This window comes from Aedes albopictus, chromosome 1 (genome assembly GCF_035046485.1).
Source record: "Aedes albopictus strain Foshan chromosome 1, AalbF5, whole genome shotgun sequence".
NCBI classification, from domain to species: domain Eukaryota; kingdom Metazoa; phylum Arthropoda; class Insecta; order Diptera; family Culicidae; genus Aedes; species Aedes albopictus.
In genome coordinates this window covers 30,157,371-30,180,178 of record NC_085136.1, presented here as the reverse complement: position 1 = coordinate 30,180,178, position 22,808 = coordinate 30,157,371, and the positions used below count along the sequence as shown (strand labels likewise).

The window sequence follows — 22,808 nt, the reverse complement described above, 5'->3', positions numbered from 1 at the left end:
TGCGTGCGGAAAAATTTGCACACTTGGCAAAGCGTGTACAGAAGGCTTAACAGTGCCGGATGCATGCCGACACTGAAGCACGCGATAGCCAAGAACTGTCAAATCGTATGGAAAAAAACGCAAAATACGTTAAGGACATGGTAGCCAGTATAGCAGTCACTCACACTTTTACCCCTCCTTCCCCTCTCCGCAATGATCGACAAACACGGAGGTTGAGTGAAAAAAATCTTTAAGTAAAAAGTACAACACTACCAAAAAACCTCGCTCTTCGTATGCAGCGCGAGCGTGGTGCAGTTTCAGCTGCTTGATGGCACGCGTCCTGAAAGGTTAACTTCATGTTCCGGAATACCTTTTTTACCGAGAAAATTCGATTTTACTACCACAAAAAGAGCCATCTGTTATGTTTTGAGTTTAGAATATCGATCTATTGTTTCAATTTGTTTGATTAACAACCTGTGCTTCCATGGTAAGAACTTGGAAAATTGTGACGGATTTACTGCCCCTCTCGCAAAACAGTCCCATCTTTGCTAGGCTTGCTATTCATGGGTGATACGCAGATCGCAAGAAATTTCTTGGCCTATCTCGATGCGTGAAAAATTCAGGCAAGGAATAGCTCAAGAAATAATAAAGCGTCGCTTTATTCCGGGTCCTAGTACACGGAGAAACGAAAGTACCCAAAAGTGAGTTCTTTCCACCCAACTTCGGGGTTGCGTGCGTCAAGCCAATTTTGAGTTGATGGAATCGATGTTTATACTGCCCATATTCGCATAGTCGATGTAAGCGCAACTGTACTTTTCAACATGCTTTTTGCAATTTTAACATTGAATAAATATAATTTTCAAGATTTTTACCACGTTGACATGCAACTAAGGGCTAGATGTTGTGATCTATTGAATAAAACTAGTCACAAATATGCACACGCGATATATATTAGCTTTTGTACGATGGCATTGTCAGTGGTGGTTACATCGACTATGCGAATATGGGCAGTATAGTGGGTTCTTCCCGTTTGCTTCCATGTGAAAAAAATACTTAAAAGTAAGTTTTTTTCACCCAACCGAAAAATCCCTAATCGATTTCTTCAATTTTAATTCTATTCACTCAAATTTAAGTAGTGTGGCAGAAACTCAACGTTGAGTTGACGCACTCGAACTGCAAAAGTTGGGCTGTTTCTCTCTTCACTCTCTGACAACAATAGAAAGAGCGCATGAATGGGGAGATGAAAAAAAAACTCAAATTTGAGTTTAAAAGAATTCAAATTTGAGTTGTAGAGTTTCTCCGTGTACGGAGCTGAAACGAAACGTCAAATCAAATGGGGCTTGCTGTGTTTAATTTCTTGACCATTCCGGTTACGGAAAAATAATGCACTGAACGAAAATTACTTGAGCGATTCCGTTTGAAGTTCATACCTCGCATAAGATGGTAACGGTCGGAATGAGCTGATTAATTAATTAATGACTACCACAGCTTAAAGATCACAAGACAGGCTAGTAACCTATGTAAACATCAATTTTGAATGTTAACATATGGCGTCGTTTTATAGATTAAATTGGTGTAGATCATTGTGTTCTCGCCTATGAATGATTTAAATTACATATGTCATCAAAAAGCTGTCAAATTTCCGGTAGGTGATTCACGGTGATGAACAAGGTGATGAATGACTTCTATGATTTAAGACTTCAGGGCATTGTATTACAAGGTTACTACGACGTACAATGTACATGTTTCAACAAAATGTACGACACGTGCTTGTAAGAATCGTCATTTGGCGACTCGTTGCATAAACAACTAGTAAAGTTCGGAGTTGCAAAACAATCTTACGGAATTTTGAAATAAAAACTCTATGATATCATGAGCATTTTCGAAAAGTTCTGAGTGTTTCAAGTGTTTTAAGGTACGAGAAATATGTATGAAAACAAAAAAAACGAATATAACAAGTAAAACGAGTGAAACGAATTGAATTGATAAAATCAACGAAAGCATATTAAATGTATCAAATTGACAGCAGTTCAAACCTACCTGATTAACATCCACAAACTCGGTGCTGCAGTTCAGTTCGGTGGTTGTGTGGGCCACGCCTGGAAAGAAACAAAAACACACGTGATTTCAAGTGCTCTTAAGCGTATCCCACCACCCTCCTCTAAAAACCCCAAAAAAATCAACCCAATTTAACCCCTTGCGGAACAACTTAAACCTGGCCATTCCGCCCTCCTCTGGTGGGACCTTTTCCACGCCAATTTTCGGTCACCCGTAAACCGGTAGGTAAATTTATAAGTTAGCTACTTTGGAAACACTTGGCTGCGAAAGTTTTGAAGTTTTGCGCGCGAAAAACTTTTCCCGCCATTGCCACAACCACCACCACCAGGGAAAAGGAAAACGTTTCACCAAGAATCGATCCCCCTGGGGAAGCAAAAGTCGTTGCGTGCTTTTTCGGTCGATCGAATGTAACGAGCGAGCGTAGAGAACAAACATTTGCTTTGTAGTTCTACCCTAGGGTGCGGCTTATTTTGTGAAAGTTGTTTAAAAATGGAATTCGTTTGGAATTCCTTTTGGTTTGAACCAAAAAAATGATATTTTGTAGGATACCGTCTACCCCCGTTGGTTTGAACGACACCTCATGTAAACCATGCATCGGGGTTCGTTTTTATGTAGTTTGGAGCTTCTAGCAACCCTGTGGGCGACGGAAAAACAAGCTGCTGGCAGCCTTATTTGATGTTTTGTTATGATTCTGCGTTCCGTTTCACCCCGTTCCATTAGCAGAATGACGTTTGAACTATTTTTAATTTGATCGATATGCAGATTAGAAAGGGTCAAATTAAAAAGTGTTCAGATTAGATGCGGTCAAACCAACGGGGGTAGACGGTGGTTGATGAATCACAGTAGGCATGAAAATATGGTAGACAGCTAGGAACCTATTATTGACATTATTGTACCTCGAGACTTCAAATAAAGCGAACGTTGAATTTATAACCCACCCGAAGCTACAATTTAATGGTAGCGCAAGCCATGTGAATCTAGAAAATCATATGAACTTCCATTTAGGTAACGAGTCAGGACTGTTTAAATAGATTTTTTACCTAAATGGATTTCAAAGTGGCAAAGAAGTTTGAGAAGGGCAAGTGGCTTGCAGATGCATAGGGGAGGGAGTCAAGGCTTTCAGATGTAAAGGGGGGGGGGGGTGGTCAGAGGGATTTCAAGGGAGTTTTTAGGGGGGGGGGGGGGGGGCGGTGGTCAGAGACGTTTCCAGGCGTTTCAGGGCATTTCAGAGATATTTTAGGAGGCTTCAGAGGCTTTCAGGTGCGTTTCACATGGATTTCATTTGTGTTTCAAGGCGTTTCAGGAGGTTTCAGAGAGGTTTTGTGGGGCTTCAGAAACTCTCAGGTGAGATTCACGGAGGTTTCATGGGGGTTTCAGATGCGTTTCAAAGCGTTTCAAGGTGTTTCAATGCGTTTCAGGGCGTTTCATGGCCTTTCAGGAGGATTCAAGAAGTTTAAGGGTGCCTTCAGAAGGTCGCAGGTGATTTTGGTGGAGGTTGATGAGGCGTTCCAAAGCGTTCCAAAGCGTTTCAAGGCGTTCCATGGTGTTTAAATGCGTTTCAGGGCGTTTCGGAAGTTTGGAGGACTCAAGGTAGCTTCGGAGGCTGGCAGGTGGATTTCACCCTGTTTTCATAGCAGTTTCAGAGGCGTTTCAAAGCGTTTCAAGGCGTTTCTGAGTGTTTTAATGCGTTTCAGGGCGTTTCAGGAGGTTTAGGGGGCTTAAGGAGGTTTCAGAGGCTCACAGGTGAATTTCATAGAGGTTTTAAAGACGTTTTAGAAGCATTTCAAAGCGTTTCAAAGCTTTTCGAACCGTTTCAAGCCATTTTAATATGCGTTTCAGGACGTTTCAGTGCGCTTCAGGAGGTTTCACATGGGTTCTAGGGAGCTTCAGAGGCTCTCAGGTGAATTTCACGGAAGTTTTATATGGGTGTAAGAGGCATTTCAAAGCGTTTCAAGGCGTTTCAGGGCGTTTTAATGCGTTTCAGGGCATCCCAGGGGGTTTCAGGAGGGTTTTAGGGGGGTTTCAGGGGCTTGCAAGGCGATTCAAGGCGTTTCAAAAGGTTTCACAGAGGTTTTAGAGGACTTCAGAGGCGTTTTAGGATGGGTCATGAAGTTCAGGGGGCCATAAGGGGGCTTCAGAGACTCGCAGGTGAATTTCACGGAGTTTTCATGGGGGTTTAGAGGCATTTCAAAGCGTTTAAAGGCGTTTCAATGCGTTTTAATACGTTTCAATGCGTTTCAATGGGTTTCAGGGCATTTCTGGAGGTTTCACAGGGGCTTTAAGGGGGGTTAGAGGCTCTCTGGTTAATTTTACGGTGATTTAATAGGGTTTTTAGAGGCGTTTGAAAGCGTTTCAGTGCGTTTTAGGGCATTTCAGGAGATTTCGCAGGATTTTTGGAGGGGCTTCAGAGGCTCTCAGCTGGATTTCATGGTGGTTTTGTAGGGGTTTTAGAAGCGTTTCAAAGCGTTTCTAGGGTTTTCAATGCGTTTCAGGAGGTTTCAGAGTGGTTTCAGGGGGGTTCAGACGCTCTCACATAAATTTCATGAAGATTTCATGGGGGTTCTAGAGGCATTTCAAAGCGTTTCAAGACATCTCAATGGTCTTCAGAGTGGCTTCAGGGGAATACAGAAGCCCATTTAACTTCTCCTCTATTGCGTAAATCTCTTAATGACAAGCAAACACGTCAGCAGATCCGATGACCTATACTCAAGGAAGTTCTTGGAGATCCTCAAACTGACAATGAACTCATCACTTGATAACACATAGCTACATGAGGCTGTGTAAGCACATATTTCATTCATAATGCTCAAATAGATCACTGATTGCGCTTGTAGATCAGATGGCCTAAACTCCAAGGAGTTCTCGGATACTCTTAAACTTTTAACCTTTAAACACTCCATAAACGTCCCTTACCTCTAAATTCTGCTTTTTTCCCGTAAACCAACTTTATCTGTAATCTTGAGTACTCCTACTGCTCCGAATACAATCAAATTCCATTTAGGTAAAGTTACCTAAATGGAGGGAACTAAAAAGATTTTACCTAGATGGACGTTTCAGTGTATCAACTTTCGAAATACGCCGCATCTAAGGCCGCACCATGTTCTACTCGTTTTCCGGTTCCGGCGGTTGGTTTTGAAGTGCTTCGTTAACGGGAGAAGAGTAAAAACATGTAAAAAATGGCAACATTAGTGGCTTTTATGTTATATATAGGGTAATTCGCCAATTGTTGAACGGTTAGTACCGGCATTTTGGTTTTCGTTTGTTTTTCCGTGCATAATTCCACTTTAGTTGAAAAATATCCAATGAACGTCTAGATCTACTTATCCCTTATACTGCCCATTGAATTTGTATTCCCTTAAATTCCATTTTCTAAGAGAAAATAGAACATTTGTATGGGAAGTCTGTAACCCAAATGTTGAACGCTTCCATAAGCTAGCTCATCCTAATGTTGGACGGTTCTCGCCAATTGTTGAACGGTTGAAGCTTTGTTCGTAATTGATGACGTATAACCCGACATCAACCTATCATTCACCTGTTTTTATTTTGGCCACCAAACCCAACACAGACACGACAGTTACCCGATGTGGGTCCAACAGTGGTCCAACATTTGATAAAAATTGACCCGACTTTGACCCGACATCCGATATTTTTTCACCCTGGTGGATTTTTTCCGGGTTTTTTGTGTTTTGTGCCCAGCTAGTACGAGCTAGTGACAATTCATTTAAATGATAAAGAATCGCACATTTGAAGAGAGCTCTAGTAGACTGAAATCGGTTTAAAGATGACTAGATGCAAAAATGGCTGAAAAGATTTGTTTAGAAGCGAAAACGACAGAAGAAAAGTACGCCTTTTAAAGCCCCTGAAACTCTTCTGGAAACCCATGGGACCCACTCAACCCCCAAGAACACTCATGGAACGACCCTGAAATCCCTTGAAAACCCTTGGATTGCTCCTGAGCCTCCTGGAACGCCTTGAAATACTCCTGGGACCCCCTAACACTCTGAATTCCTCTTGAACACCTTTGAAACGCCCTTGAAACCCATTGAAAACCACTGGAATCTTTCTGAAGCCCACTGGAACACCCCTAGAACATCCCTGGAACGCCTTTGAAACCCCACGAAATGTACGGTTAGGTAAACTGAAAAAAAAATCTAGCAGTCATGCTAACATCGTAGGTTATGCCAGTGTTCAACAATTGGATCATGGATGCATAGTGATAGTGTGATAAGAAAAATATTTTTTTTTCAAATTAAATTACAATAAAAATGTGATTTTAAACAATGTTAAACTGTTAATGACATCCTTCCAGTTCTTGTAACTATGGTGTGCCTTTGATATTTGTGGTCGATTTGCCCGCAAAGCTTAGTTCGTAACAGCAATTTCTTAAAATAAATGTTAAGAATTGTGCAGTTTTCGTGTCATCAGCGGTACAAAATTTTCAATCAATTTTTTTGACGAAAAATATGTATAATTTTGTAACTTAATTAGAGCAATATCGTGACCTACATGTATATGCATCTACATCATACGTTTACGTTGGATGAAAATTACTTAAGTAAGATTTATAATAATATATTCAGAAACTGTTCAACATTTGGGTAGTGTTCAACAATTAGCGAATTACCCTAATAGAACATATGTGCTACTAGTTCGACCCAAATCCTTCCCAGTTTGCCAAAGCTTCTTCCTCCGGTCAACATTTTTCGCACAGAATTGCGATTTCGCTGTTGAACTGTCAAAGCAGAACAACAGAGTAGGCCATGTCCGTCTGCCTAATTCAATTCCGTTCAGCTGAGCTGACCCATGAAATATGTGACCTTTTTCCTCCCCAACTCCAAATTTTCTTGTTTTTTTTTTGTTCCCTTTGTAACGGATTAGTAGGCTGGTCGTTTCCGGCCCTCTACGCTGCCGCTGCCACTGCTGGCTTGTTTCGTGCCATGATTAATCGGATCGAAGAACCGCACTTGACAGCCCCTTTACACGACTGTCGTTTACGACTAAGGCTGTGACCATAGTGGGTAAGGTGAGATGCGATCGGATGCGATAAGTTATGAGATGAGAAGAGGGATGTTTGATAGGCCATAGTGCATGAGGTTTTCAATGAGGGTGCGCATGTTGTTTTCACATCCTTTTTCGCCTATTTCGTGCGCATCAACGACTCGCGTGATTTGAGCGATGAAGTCGCTTGTATGTTGAAGCGCTTCTTTGGATGTGGGTAGTGAAATGATCGTTTCATCTATAAGAGCGGAAAGATTAAAAGCACCCGCTTTTTTGTTTTGCGCGGGCCATTTTTTTTTGCTATAACAGTCAGTTTTGATCCTGTTGCAATAGCAAAAACCGACCAGTTTAAAAAAAATCTGGTGTAACTGTACAAGATTGAGATTATTGAATTAATTATTTGAGAAAAGAATGTATAACATGTAATTATATCCGCGTGAGCGATGTCTTTATGTATACATATATTTTTACTTTCCGAACTGGGCTATCTGAGTGTTGATTTCAATTTAAATCAATATGAGACTGTTATACTGATTTTCGGCATTAAAACATTACTTGATTGTGCTGACCTCGGCAAAAAGAAACAAAAATTCGGCAAGTATGCATTATTAAGGGTATAGGTTTTTTTATTACAAAATTTTCGGCGATATCTACGAGAAAAGATGTCTCTAATAAGTACACAATATTCATCATAAGGACTGTATCGTTAATTATGAGTACACCTTTGAGGCCCTGTATTAAAAATACTAAGTCTTATTTTGACAACTGCTGTATGTTTATGTGTTGCTAGCGTTGTAAACAAAGGATAACCTTCATTAAAAGTTAAAGTTTTTCCTCCAGTGCAGCAACGCGAGTGTTTACGGATGAGAAGCGAAAATCGAATGTGACCAGGTACTGCTATGAAAAATGATTATCGCTGAGAAAATTAGCAAAAATTGGAGGTGTTAGCGTTTTTTCCGTCCAAAATGATGTCAAACGATTCGGTATGCATAACACACTGATAGACTCACCCGAACGCGACAGAAAACCAGGTGCGTCCAAATCAAATTTGGACAGCAAAATTTGCAAAATCTTCAAAAGAAAAAAGGAGGTATTCATCATAGATTGCACAAAAAAGTGTGGTACGACTATTGATATGGTTCAGCGCACCGCGCCAAGGAGCGTAATTCCCTGAAGACTTACCCAAAACAGAAATGTCCAAAAACAGTCAAATTCTGGCGGATTATGTGAAAACTCGGGCTCGGAAACTGTACGACGATGTTTTAAGCAAAAATTACATGTGCATAATCATGGATGATGAACCGTATGTCATATTGGACAACAAGGCACTTCCAGGGGCACAGTTTTTCACTGTGAAGCGTGGCACTGATGTTCCGAATTCGGAGAAATCGATTTTTTGCAAAAAAGTTGGGAAAATGTATTAGTTTGGCAAGCAATTTGTCAAAGTGGTATGAAATCGTCACCTTTCTTCACCGTCCCAAGTATGAACGTCGAAATATACCGGAAGGAATGCCTCCAGAAACCAATTCTGCCACTCATCTGAAAGCACAAAGGTCCTACATTATTTTGATCGGATTTGGCATCCTGCTACTATGCGCGTGACACCTTTGACTGGTATGAAGAAAACAATGTCCGATTTGTGGCAAAGGCAATGAACCCTTCAAATTTCCCGGAGTTTAGGCACATTAACAAGTATTTGACTTTGATGAAAGGGAAACTACGGCAAAAGGATAGAGGAGCAGAGGACGTCATCAAATTCAAGAAAAACTGGGCCAACCCAAGCCAACCCGACGGAACGGTTGTCCAAAACCTTATGAAGAACACCAAGAAGAAGGTACGAGAGCTGGCAAGATCCACGAAAAATTAAATATAAAATGATACCATGGGCTTTTCTGATGGTCAATGAACAATGTAATTAAATTTAATTTACAAAGCAAATAAAACATTTTCAGATATAGCAATTTCCAGGTGTACTCATAATTAACGATACAGTCCTTATATTGGGTAAAAGAGTATCAATCGAGATCGATGTCACACTCTTTTCGTTAAGGGATCTAGTTTTGCCTGACAAAGAAAAAAGCAGAACTTTGCAACCTGCTAAAAGAATCCTTTTAAGTAGCAATTAAGTTGAATACCATAAAACCTTAAACTTTCTAACTTGCACATGAATAACATGCACTGAACAAACGACCATATCAAACATTGATCACTTGATTCAAATCCCGAACAGAGAAAATAAAATGTTTTCTTATACACATATAATAACAAAATTATGCTATAAAAAACTTAAACGATTTGATGGAATACTATTTTATATACAATGAAATATGTTATTTTACATGGTGATCGATAGACAGTATGATAATTTTTTATTACGTCTGGTCCATCAAAATGCATGTCATGTGAAAAAGCATTGAGTTATGTTTAAAAACAACAACATATTAACGCATTTTATATTACCTACTGTTTTTCCGAACACATTAAATCCGCATTGCTTTACATACACAACGAGCGCAATCATAAAATCCATACCCGACAAGCATTCTCTTGCGTTCTCTTGCGATCACATGCGTCAAAGCAGCTTCATCGCATCTGCGCACTCATCGCAACTCATCTACTATGTACGGTTCATGCGTTCTGCATATAGTTTCCACAGAATGTGCTTCGACGCTTATCCGATCTCTTATCTCTTTGCATCGCACCTCAGCCACTATGTGCTCAACGTAAAACGTCGCTGTTGGTTTAATGATGTGTAGTTTAGAAGTGGCTCCATCTGATGTCCGACAAGAAAACCGAACCGACAAAATGCGATTCGGAAATACAGTCAGTCGGTCGGTCACACTCTCGTATCGGATCTAGGATCGCATTGGGAGGAAGTAGCTAGGCATACAGATGGAGAAACCATAAATTGATTTCATTTGAGATGGGTCACGTCCACATAGTGGTCGATTTTTTCCTCTGTTTTGGGTGACCCTTGGTCATACGGTGTGGCGATGGTGACCGACGAGAAGTTTGTTCTAGTGGCTTGCTTTGACGATTACAGTGTGACTCGATGAAGCTTTTTCGTCCTATGTATGGAATGTGAACACACATCGAAGGAAGCGTTAACTGGTTGTTATGTTTTCTCGAAATAGGAGACTGGAATGTTTCTGGGAATCGGTAAGGTAAAGGTTATTGGTGAATTAATCGGAGCACGTGTTGCGTTTAGTACCCGATGATGCGGTAGGATTAGGATTGGGAGAGGACTCTCAATAATTCACGGGAGTTTTTTTTGTCTGTTGCGGGATAGACAGGACTTGGAGGCACGCGATCTTTAATTGATTAATGACATTCTTGTGAATGAAGGTTAGTATTGACTTGCGTGTCATTTGAGTGATTTTCGGTTAATTAAATTTATATGAAGCGAAAATGGATTTCCTGGTTCCGATTTCTCCATATGTAAGAAAATATTCATGACAAAGAATAGAATGAGATACGGTGAAGAAGCACTGGTAAGAGCACTACACTGGGTCATTACCAAGATTTGGGAGGAAGTATTACCGGAGAAATGGATGGAAGGTATCGTGTGTCCGATCTACAAAAAAGGCGACAAGTTGGATTGCGGGAACTACCGCGCGATCACACTACTGAGCGCTGCCTACAAGATACTCTCTCAAATTTTATACCGCCGTCTATCACCGATTGCAAGAGAGTTCGTGGGGCAATATCAGGCTGGATTTATGGGTGAACGCGCTACAATGGACCAGGTGTTCGCCATCCGCCAGGTGTTGCAGAAATGCCGCGAATACAACGTGCCCACACATCACTTGTTCATCGATTTCAAATCGGCGTATGATACAATCGATCGAGAACAGCTATGGCAGATTATGCACGAATACGGATTCCCGGATAAACTGATACGGTTGATTAAGGCGACGATGGATCGAGTGATGTGCGTAGTTCGAGTATCAGGGACACTCTCGAGTCCCTTCGAATCTCGCAGAGGATTACGGCAAGGTGATGGTCTTTCGTGCTTGCTGTTCAACATTGCTTTAGAGGGTGTAATTAGGAAAGCGGGGATAAACACGAGTGGAACGATTTTCACGAAGTCCGTTCAGCTGCTTGGTTTCGCTGATGATATTGATATTATTGCTCGGTAATTTGAGACGATGGCGGAAACGTACACCCGACTAAAGAGTGAAGCCAGGCGAATCGGATTGGTCATAAATGTGTCGAAGACAAAGTATATGATGTCAAAGGGCTCCAGGGAAGAATCAGCGCGCCCGCCACCCCAAATTCATACCGACGGTGATGAAATCGAGGCGGTTGAAGAATTCGTGTACTTGGGCTCACTGGTGACCGCCGAAAACGACACCAGAGAGGCGCATTGTGGCAGGAAATCGTGCCTACTTTGGACTCCGTAGAACTCTACGATCGAATAAAGTTCGCCGTAACACGAAGTTAACTATCTACAAAACGCTGATTAGACCGGTCGTCCTCTATGGGCACGAAACATGCAGAGGACCAACGCGCCCTTGGAGTTTTCGAACGGAAGGTGTTGCGTACCATCTACGGCGGAGTGCAGATGGAAGACGGGACTTGGAGAAGGCAAATGAACCACGAGCTGCATCAGGCGAGTCACGTCATCAGGATGTCGGATAGCAACCCGACTAAAATGGTTCTCGAGAGTCATCCGACCGGTACCAGAAGACGTGGAGCGCAGCGGGCTAGGTGGGTCGACCAAGTGGAGGACGATCTGCGGACCCTACGCAGAGTGCGGAACTGGAGACACACAGTCATGGACCGAGTGGAATGAAGGCGGCTACTATGTACAGCAGAGGCCACACCGGCCTTATCCTGATCGGTAAGGTAAGTAACAGATACTAAATACTAACCCAAACTAAATATACCCATATTGCATAATATCATACCCTAAAGCACATAACATAAGTGGAACTCGCGCTCAGAAAGTTGTACCCAGTATGGGATTTGAGTATGGTATAAGGAACATCGAAATGTCAAAACCATTATACTAGTTACGAGCTTAACATTTAAAAAGAATCCAAGGATTCAATATGTATCATGTTTAATTATGCATGTTCACTACTGGCAGGTTTTTTTTCTTCCTTTCGTGGTGCGCATAAACTAATGCCATTTTATTTATTTTTTAACCTGGATTAGAACTGGACTGTCGGAAAATACTAAAACTAATAAAGTCAAACAAATGTGCAACACAATCGAACCTAAGTTATGTTAGGGTTGCAACCGTGAACTCATCCAGTTCCAAACCAGGTTGGAACTGAAACAAAAAAACGGCATAAGATAGGCTGTCAAGCTTGAGTCTCCCGCTCGAGCAGGTGAATTATAAAGGGCTATTCTCATTACGCCGGGCCGGGACCGTGCCGGGCCCCGGCCGTGCCCCGGTCATCGATTTCTTACATGCGATTACTATGGCGTGTTTCACATCACACCGTGCCGGGGCTCGGTCGGGCCCCGGCCGGGTTAGTGAGAAGCACGCCATAGATATCGTTAGAAAGAAATCGGTGACCGGGGCACGGCCGGGGCCCGGCACGGTCCCGGCCCGGTAAAGTGAGAAGACCGCTTAAACAAAGTATCACACTGATCGTTCACTCAGAAATAAAAGTATACACGGAATTATTATTATTTATGCATTTTGTATCCGCATCTCTCTCACTCTCTTTTTGTTTTCATATGCTATCTGCCGTTTAGCCTGGGTTGAAGAGAAGTATTTCGTCAACCCAGTTGAAGCACCAGATAGCATGAAAACAGAAAGAGAGTGAGAGAGATGCGGACAGAGTTTCCGATTGCTCATGTGTACATAAATGTGACAGCGAGCCTCACACCAAATTGTCTCCTAGCTCTTCAAAATCGCAGTGTGCTGCGCTGCTAGGAGGCTCACGAAAATCTGGTGGGTGCGAGCTCGGCGCATGGTCCACTGCACGAATTTATTCTGGCCTGCTTACTCTCACGCGAAATTTGACGTTTGAGCGGTGTCGGCACCGCTCAAACGTCAAATTTCGCGTGAGAGTAAACAGGCCAGCATAAATTCGTGCATTGGACCATAGCTCCCGGGGAGCTCGTCTCATGCGCTGCGTGAGCTGTTGGTATCTAAGGTGAAAAACAACTTCTTGGTAACGAAGAACCTCAACAACTTTTTTCCGTACACAACTCAAGTGTCTGATTGGTCTATGCGATACGACTAGGGACTCTCAATGCTAAGGTTGAGGTTTCAATTCTCGTTCGTTTAGGAAGTTTTTGTCGTGAAATTTTCTAATTTAATCAGCGCATGAGACGCAGCTCATGAGACACATCTTGAGAAAAATGAGGCACACAACTTTCAGTCTCAAAATGTACAGGGCTCCTAGGAGCTCGTTTGCAATGTGGCTCCCGTACATGGGACTACAGCACGTGTACATCAACTCTGGATGCGGATACAAAATGCATAAATAATAGTAATTCCGTGTATATTTTTATTTCTGAGTGTGTGTTGAAATGTCACCCATCTCTATAGAACCCATGATGCTACAACTGCTTCGTGTGATGTAAGTAAAACGTAGAGGTATATGGTATTAGGGGCTGTCCATAAACCACGTGGTCATTTTTTGGGACTTTTCAACCGCCCCCCCCCCCCCCCCGTGGTCATTCGTCCATACAATTTTTTTATTAGTTCATACAAAATGATCATTGGCCGAACCCCCCCCCCCCTCATGACCACGTGGTTTATGGACAGCCCCTAAAAGGTAGAGGAAAAGGTAGAGAAAATTGGCTCAGCAGGATAGTGTCACAAATAGGCAAATTTGACGGAAGCTAACGATCCCTCCGCATCTGGTGGCAGGAGTGAGAACCCTATGAAAAGAGTGACGCTGCCAAAAAGTGCCATGGCGCAGCATAGGCAAACTGCACTTTTTTCACGTTTACTTATCGAATTCCGCATCGTAGAGAACCGAACAATCACTTAAAAAAAAACATTTAATTCTTTTTCAGATACGCTTAGATCCGGTGGGTACTTCCGAAAATTTAAGTGATTAATTTGAAGAGGTCTTGTTGTGACTCCGGCGAGCAATTTTCCGGATTTTTTTGTTACACTGAAATAAATTTTGTTGTCGTTTCCACCGAATCCATGGTAGAATTAAAAACTGTACCAACAATTTTTAACATAATGCAAAATTCTGTTAATTGTACTGAAACATTGTCAATATTACCATGCGTGTATTACTGTTGACTAAAAACATTCTTGGTTCTACTATTTGGGCATTGTAATTTCGACCATGTAGACTTGAATATTGCGCGTCTTAGATAAACATGGTCAAAAATACAATGTCAAAATAGTAACATCAAGAATGTTTTTAGTCAATGGTACTTCACGCATGGTAATATTGACAATGTTTCAGTATAATTAACAGAATTTTGCATTCGGTTGAAAATTGTTGGTACAGTTCTTAATTTTACCATGGATTCGGTGGAAACAACAACAAAATTTATTTCAGTGTAGCTGGCCAATCCGGTGTCTGCCGGCGTAGGCATCGAGAGTGATGGTAACCCTCGAGCGATCGTGCTGTTGTATTTTGTACAACACGTTTAAAAAATCGTGCTTTTTGTACTCCGCACCTGCAACTGCAAGTCTGTGTATATGCAATAATACATTTCATATAAGCAATCCGTTAAATATAAAACTCACATCGATTTTCTGACAGTTATAATTTCACTTTCATCCTTTAGTAGTTTAGGATATTTTTAAATGTATGCCTTGAGCAGTTATATACGAGGGGTCCCACAATCTGAACATGTCGAACAAAATTATTAAATATGTTAACATTTTTTACTTTGGGTATTTATATACAAGCATCGTGCTACATAAACATTTTCGTTTATGTTGCATCATCTACACAATAGATATATCGGGATGTCAAAAAAATCGATTATAACGCACATTGATCTTTTTTTTCATGTTGTACTAAACGATCTTCTTTACAAGTGTAACACTTTTCCGCCTCTTATCCGCAATGAAATAAAAAAAAACGTATGTATTGCATTTTTCATTCGTTGATAGACTTTCGAGTAAATCTTCGAAGAGATAAAATTAATACTCAAACGTCAGATTGCATAGCATTTAGCAGCTGAACGATCCATGTATTCATTGCACCAACAGAAAGAGTGCGGTCAATGTTATTTTTGTTAGCGGTGGCAAAACTCAATCTAAAAATGATTAAAATATATGAATTTTTATTTATGTCAAAATATTATGTCCGCTTCAAGCTTTTTTTTGCCTTCAGTCGCCCCTCGCACGACTGCTGAGTAGCCACCTCGTGCGTGCTTTGTTGTCGCCGTTGTCGCAGACGTCAAACTAGTATAACGCACAGTATCGCCGAACTAATCCGGTTTTTCGGGCATATCAACCTCGATAGCCACGAACGCGCGTAGTGTGAAAATAACAGCAAATTAGGCTTGGTTCGCTCGATGAATTCATTTATTGTACGTGCAGTTGAATCCCGGAATTTTCGACTAGCGAAGTTGGATTTTTCTCCAAATCCATGCGTTGAACCTAACTTCGGAAGTGGTGCGCTGTATAGCGGACAAGGTTTACTATACAGCGCATCACTTCCGAAGATAGGTTCAACGCATGGATTTGGAGAAAAATCCAACTTCGCTAGTCGAAAATTCCGATTTTCAACTAAATTGAGAAACTAAGTTATTGTAAAGAGCTAAATTGTCGAGCCAGCTCAGCTGTTGAATTCTTGATAATCGGTAGTCGAGCCCGGTAGTAAAGTTTAAGTTATAACTCGGCAAATAAAATCCGAGCTCAAGATCGAGATCTTAGTGTGTAGATTAAAAGCGGGATCGAACTCGTAGACTTTTTTCATTCCTGGAAATATTATCGATCTTTGAAAATAAGGTAATTTTTATTTTTTCATTTTGTAATTTGTCCCGTCGACATATTGTCTTGTTCGACCTGTCGCTGTAAGTGCTTTTAAAATCATGTTTTCTACTGGTCACCGAAGAAACGTACACACGGTGCATTAGATTTATTAGAATTGAAACACCTGACAGTTTTAACAGAAACAAGACCAATAAGAAAGAGCTCGTTACAAAACTAGAATCTCAAGCTAGCCTCAGTTTGTTACATAAATAATTAACAAAAGGGATAAATTACACTGATTGGGTGACCTGTCTAATTAGCCATACAGCACCGCTTAATAAAAAAAAACTGTATTCGTCAGAAATCTGTTGATAAATTCAAGAGATTTTTTTTAAATTTTGTCTCATAAGTGTTCAATATCGGATTAGCCAGACCTCACACTTTTATACCAGCTGCAAATAATGGAGAGCTGTCATGTCAGTTTTTGTTTACGAATATCGATGACAGAACGGTGTGCTGTATACCAGTTATACCTATTCTTTTCGAAGCAAAAATAACCAACTTTTCGTCGTCGTTCACCTTAGTAGTTCCACTTATGTTATGTGCCTAAAGCTTTATAAAACAGCCGCCATCTTGATTTTTGAGCAACTGTCTGGGATTTTCTGATCATAGCATTTGAAATTTTCAAAAATATTTTTAACATTGTACAAAATCTCCGCGCGTTTTCAGTACTTTTAGCGCTGCAAATTGTGCTTTGAACATTCATCTTGAAATAGAGTAGCAATGGATATTATGGTTGTCATTTTTTGGACTCCAGAGTGTGGACATCTACCCCATATCAAATTATACCTATACTGCATGGTTTCAGAGCTCAAATTCCCTTAAAACTTCTGTCATCGTGAATTTCAAGCCGCCTTCTTGGATATTTTGGCCGCGATTTTGGTCTCCATACCAAATATACCCATACATGTATTGCAAGGTTTCAGGAGCTAAAACTCCTTAAACAGCCGTGGCACAAATTTCCCAAATGGAGGAGAACGTGCCTCTGGAACCGACCTACTTAAACAGCCGTCATCTTGAATTTTGGGCCGCCCTATTGGATATTGTGGTCGCCATTTATGGACGATGGACTTCTTCTGCATACCAAATATGCCTACATTGAACGGTTTCAGAGCCAAACACACCTTAAAATAGCTGCCATCTTGAATATTCTGGTGGCGATTTGATGATCCATGAGTCGATATAGAAGGGACCATCGACTCAAGGAAATGGAAATGGAAATGGAAATGGAACAAAAATCCTTTGGGAAGCTTTTTGGGGGGACCATCATAGTAACCCAGAAATTATTTTTTGTAATTACGTTGTGAAAAGTCTCACTTTTCCATCAGAGAAAATGCCGTGAAAAAGCCTACTTTTCCACACTTGAACAACAGTGCCGAAAAGTACTACTTTTCGGCACTTTTAAGTGTGATCTACCGGCCTACTGAAACGCCTACTTGATTGTATGATAGGCAAAAACACGTGGAAGCCCGCCCGCCTGTTGTCCCAGAATGTGTTTGTGTAGCAAATGAAGGTGGTAATCGATGGGTGTTTTTCGTAATTACAAAAAACTTTGTATGCAACTCGTTGCAAAACTCGATTTTTTCAGCACTCGTTGTATTTATCCAACTCGGCAAGCCTCGTTGGATAAATGTACAACTCGTGCTTGCAACTTGTTGCATAAATAACTATTTCAGTATGGAAAAAAATACCTCCACGAGTCGATATCGAGTCAAGGAACATCGACTAATGGAGGTTCGACTGTATCCATTTGACATCTAGATGCTAAAGTGCAGGGCTTACTGTATCTTATAGTGACTTCACGATATACGTGTACAAACCAAGGTCTGGCACTTTTTTTTTCAAAGAGGAGAAGTTTTTGAAAGAAATAATACCGGAAGTGACTGAAAAGGCGCGCGCGGACATAATATTTATAGATTTTCGGCATATTAACTTTGTTAACTATGAAAAACTTAGCCAAACTAGGAGCAAATTCTCAACCAATCAACAGTGCTGAAAATTATTACTTTTCGGCGCACTTGTTCAAGTGAGGAAAAATAGTACATTTCGCTGCCATTTTCCCGATTAAAAAGTAAGCCTTTTCGAAACGTTATTACAGCAAAAAAATAGTTTCATAACTGCTGTATTGCAATTCATCCAGATAACCCTTCGGCCTAATGACCTTGCTGTGATATGAAAGAATGACTGCCACTGGTTCTGTGGTTAAAATACGAATGTCGTATGTTTTATTGTCTGATTGAATCGAGACTCATGGAGAACGCTGTTGGTCGGTCGTCGACTTAGGGTGATCAAATTATGCTTACTTGCATATGCTTGCGTTCGCAACGAATGATAATTCATGAGATTCAATCAAAGTAAGCAGTGGCTTTCAATAAATTACAATGTTGCACAAATAACATTGCTACACTGCACATACTACACTGCAGCATTTTTTTTTTCTTGAATTTGTAGATATAATTATATAACCGAACAGCTTTTTTTACTTACCATTTATTTATTAGGCTCATTCGCACTAGGCATAACGGAGCCGAAAATCTGTAATTATATTAATCTAAAGGGCGAACACGATAATATTCCCAGTAAACATTTTGGTCTGTATAATTTGTGAAATACATCACCATATAAAAACCAATCCAGTCGTATAAAATGCACACAACTGCTTTATACATACCAAAGTGGAGGCCATATATATACTTCTGACGATTTTACTCGACTTCGCTTGATTAGTAGTACGATTGGCCAAGCTCCCGATGAAAATTAAACAATACAACATTTTGTAACCATTATTACGATGCCAATTAAACGTTAAAAAAAAAAAAGATGATACCCGGGAATCAAACATGGAACCTTTAGATTCATAGTCCTATACTATACCACTACACCAACTCATCTGTCTTGGGTTCGAGGGTAATTTTGACCAATAAAAGCTTCAAGGTAATCCTAGAGGTAGTCCGTATTCGTCACCTTGCTAATTTCCATGAGCACCGATACAAAGACTGGGTTGCAATTTTCCCTAAGTCGTAGCGATTCAGTTTACTACTTTTCTGACATTATATCCCATATTATGATCTGCCATTTATTACAACTTGTAACGATTTAGAATTACACTAGTTAAGGCATGTTTTGTTTACAAAAACACAACAGTCCCGTCGCGTACTCGTCGTCGTCGGTGCCGTCGTGGTGAGAATAATACCCTCAAAAATTATTTGCTTTCCATTTAATACCATCCGGTGCATGATAATCGGTAAGAATCAACTATCAATCACAGGAAAACTAGATTTTGGAGTAATGTATGTAACACCAGCGATAAAATTTAAAAAAAAACGGATGAATCCCACATCTGGAATAGGTATCCGCGGTAACCGCCAGCTGGGGGTGCAAGCGAAGTTAGCGGGACATTTCGGAATGACCGATTTCAATTGATGGCATTTGGAAGTGCCCTAATTTCAGGTGACCGTAATCCAGGTAAAGAGCGATTGAAGAAATTTGATTAGTGAAGATGCCAACAGCATCAACAATAATTTTGAGGTGGCTGGAAGCGGCAATACATTGTACTTTTAGTGAAATGTGGTAACGTGCAGATGTGGTGTAGGGGTGGCGGTATGTGGAAATGGTGAAAATGGTCTTTTTTGGTTTCGAAAACGACTTCCGTGTGTTCTGCATCCTTTTCATATATGGAAAAATATCCAGTTTTCTGACGAATTGCAATGTTGATTTATGTTTGTTGTCAACTCTTGGGTGCCGGTTTTTATTACTATATAACGATTGCGTTTGAAACATTGCTGACATGTTTTATGATCTGTCAGATTTTAGAACTTGGAGCGATCTTGATTCGCGCTATATGTGGCTTTCATAATTAACAACCAAATATATCGTTATGAAATCGCAACGACGATTGATATACTACTGTTTTTGTCATTGTTGCTGCAAGACATACCATTAGATGCGATTTTGATTTTTGGCATATTAATAAAGGATTTGGCACGCACATTCTTTTACGATATTTGGTTTACTGGGTTGCCACACAGAAAATATTGAATAACTTTTGATTGCGTTCGCCAAAATAGCTATTTTTTACCATGAATAGTATATTATGTGTAGCTTATACCATAAAATTTTCATTAAAATCGGTTGAGTATTGGCGGAGATATAGTTAAAACAAGGAAATTGCCACTTGAGAATCTTGTGCAAACAAACATTTTGGAAAATATCACTTTTTTGCCGTTTCAACGCTGGCGCCAAAAATACTGAACCGATTTCAATGAAAATTTTTATGTACGTAAAGTATGTATGTAGAAGTAGTTTGTCAAAATTTCATTCAATTTGATCATACCATTAAAAAGTTATAGCCATATATGTCGCACTATGTCACAATAAGCAGATGTGGTTTTTGGTATAGTGAAATTCAAACTGCTCTTACTTTGAAAGTACTCAACAAAAATGGCTGAAATTTTCACTGTAAACAGTTTAACACAACAATTTTACACTGTTAAAGTTTTATAAAAATCGGGACAGTGCTACCAGTTGTACAGTCAAAATAGTGCACGCGGAACTAAAAATGGTCAAAAAGTACCTAAAATTTACCTTGAAGCGATTTGAGCTTTGGATATTTACTAGAAAAAGTACTGAACCGATTTCGATCAAATTTTTACCACTTAATTGATACTATGTTAAGAATATCGAGTGAAATTTGCAAATGTTTTGATGAGGTTACAAAAAAGTTATAGCCTAAGTAATTTTTTGAAATGGGTGCACAAATTTTCTAAAATCTCATTTTATGATATCGACACCCAAACAACACACATGTTATAATAGAGTTACGACAGCGCAAGTTTTGTTTGTATAGGAGTTTATTTTACGTAATTCAAACATTGTGTAACTTTTTTATAACATGTGTGTTACTTGGGCAATATATGCGCCAATACTCAACCGATTTTAATGAAAATTTTATGGTATTAGCTACACATAATATACTATTCATGGTAAAAAATAGCTATTTTGACGAACGCAATCAAAAGTTATACAATATTTTCTGTGTGGCAATTTCATCGTGTTCGCCCTTTAGAGTATATCCCTGTCAGATCAATTCATCGATCCTTCTGCTCTCCTCTTCAATGTATTGTTGTCGAAGAGCGGGGTCGTCGATGGGCGAATACTAACCACGTCTGTAACGCGATGGTGCGGGAGCGGGGGAAACATCAAAATCAGCTACGTTGCTAGGACCTGGGATCGAATCCCACTCCCGACAAACTCACAAAATGTGAGTTCTTCCTTCGGAAAGGAAGTAAAGCGTGGGTCCCGAGATGAACTAGCCTAGGGCTAAAAATCTCGTTAATACAAAAAAAAAAGCTACGTTGCTATCACTTTCGCTGGATATAGGGTAGTGGAGGTATTTTGGACCGGGCAGGTATTTTGGCCCACCTAGAGAGTTTTATGATATTTATCACATAATCTCTACTAAATCTTAGTAACTTTTAATTGGAACACGAAAAGTATACAACTATGTGATGGCCTTTATTTTGGATGTCAGTTGAATATGCTGTTCAGTATTAAAAATAGAGAAAATGTTTTCACTTCCAATGAAACGCACGGAAAAGCACCAAAAACAAAGAAGGTGACAAATTTGTAGTCGGCTTCGAAGAGGTATTAAATTTACCAAATAAATATTTATTTCATGTGAATGTAGTTAGGGCATTGTAAGAACTCAAAATAAACTGTTCTTAACCTCGGTGGAGCGATAATATTTACTAAAATGGAGGTTTAAGCTATGGCCAAAATATGTTCAACATAATCAGATGTGAACATATTTTGGACCACCTGTCAGATCCATCTCTCTAGTTCCTTCTTAAGGGAGAAAATATTCATGCCAATGTATTTAATGTACTCTAAAAACAGATAAATAGAATAAGTTGGGACCTCCCGTGATCTGGGTTGTTATACGTTTATTTTACAATGAGATTGTTGTGGGTTCGATTTGTTCTAACAACTTTTCGCCAAGTTAAAAAATTTGATTTGATTTGTGTTTTAACAACTTTTCAACAAGTTGAAGTTTTCAGGTGTTCAGTCACCTAGTTTAGAAAAGTTGTCCTTCTCGGCAATCAGTTGATGACTGAGACAATGTGTTATCTAATGTATGATTGACAATTTACGTTTTACTTTTTACAATTACTTTATTTTTGATGGCCTTTCCACTCATTGCAATATGTGTGGAACGCCTTTATATTTAGCAAAATCACAAGACTTTCACACTTCTAGAAAGCGTTACGTAATTTATGCATGGTGACTGACGTCATGCAATAGTTAATAAATACACGTTTTGCGTAACATTTTTTTATGAAACATCATACTACAATGCGTAAAAACTGGCAATTGCAACAACATTTCATCTTTTTTTGCCGTTACCTAATTTTTAAACGTTCCCTGCCTAAAAAACGAATAGAAAAGATGTAAACTTCACGTAGTTTTAACTATGTTTAAATTTTTGCGGAGGTGGCTTTCATTTCATCAATCAATTGAAGTTTAGTTTGGTGGGCCAAAATATGTGCACTTGATGGTCCAAAATAAAATCAGGTGGTCCAAAATACAAGCCCGAGATCCTTCAGGAGTTTTGATATTTATTGTATTTAATACAACAATTTTAAGTTCTGTTTGGCCTTTTTCGACAGAAAACATGTTGCTCTACGTAATGCCTACTGAAATTATCCATATTTTGAAGGGGAAACTTTCTTTTTTCGCTGAATTGTTCATCCACTTCCTAAAGGGGTCCAAAATACCTCCCTTACCCTAGATAGAGGTGGTGCGAAACGTGGTGCGGTGGGTACGTTGGTGCTTGCTGTGTCTGAGTCGACTGATCACT

General features: G+C 39.9%; 1 protein-coding gene across 2 annotated transcripts in view; it reads right to left on the bottom strand.

The window, feature by feature from the left end:
• LOC109422096 (otoferlin-like) overlaps nucleotides 1-22,808 on the bottom strand; it is a 325,073-nt gene that overhangs the window by 92,583 nt on the left and 209,682 nt on the right. For both annotated transcript variants that reach the window (XM_062844293.1, XM_062844292.1), the window contains exon 3: nucleotides 2,020-2,078. In XM_062844293.1, coding sequence (XP_062700277.1) covers nucleotides 2,020-2,078 — 59 coding nt within the window. The remainder of the gene's footprint in view (nucleotides 1-2,019; nucleotides 2,079-22,808) is intronic.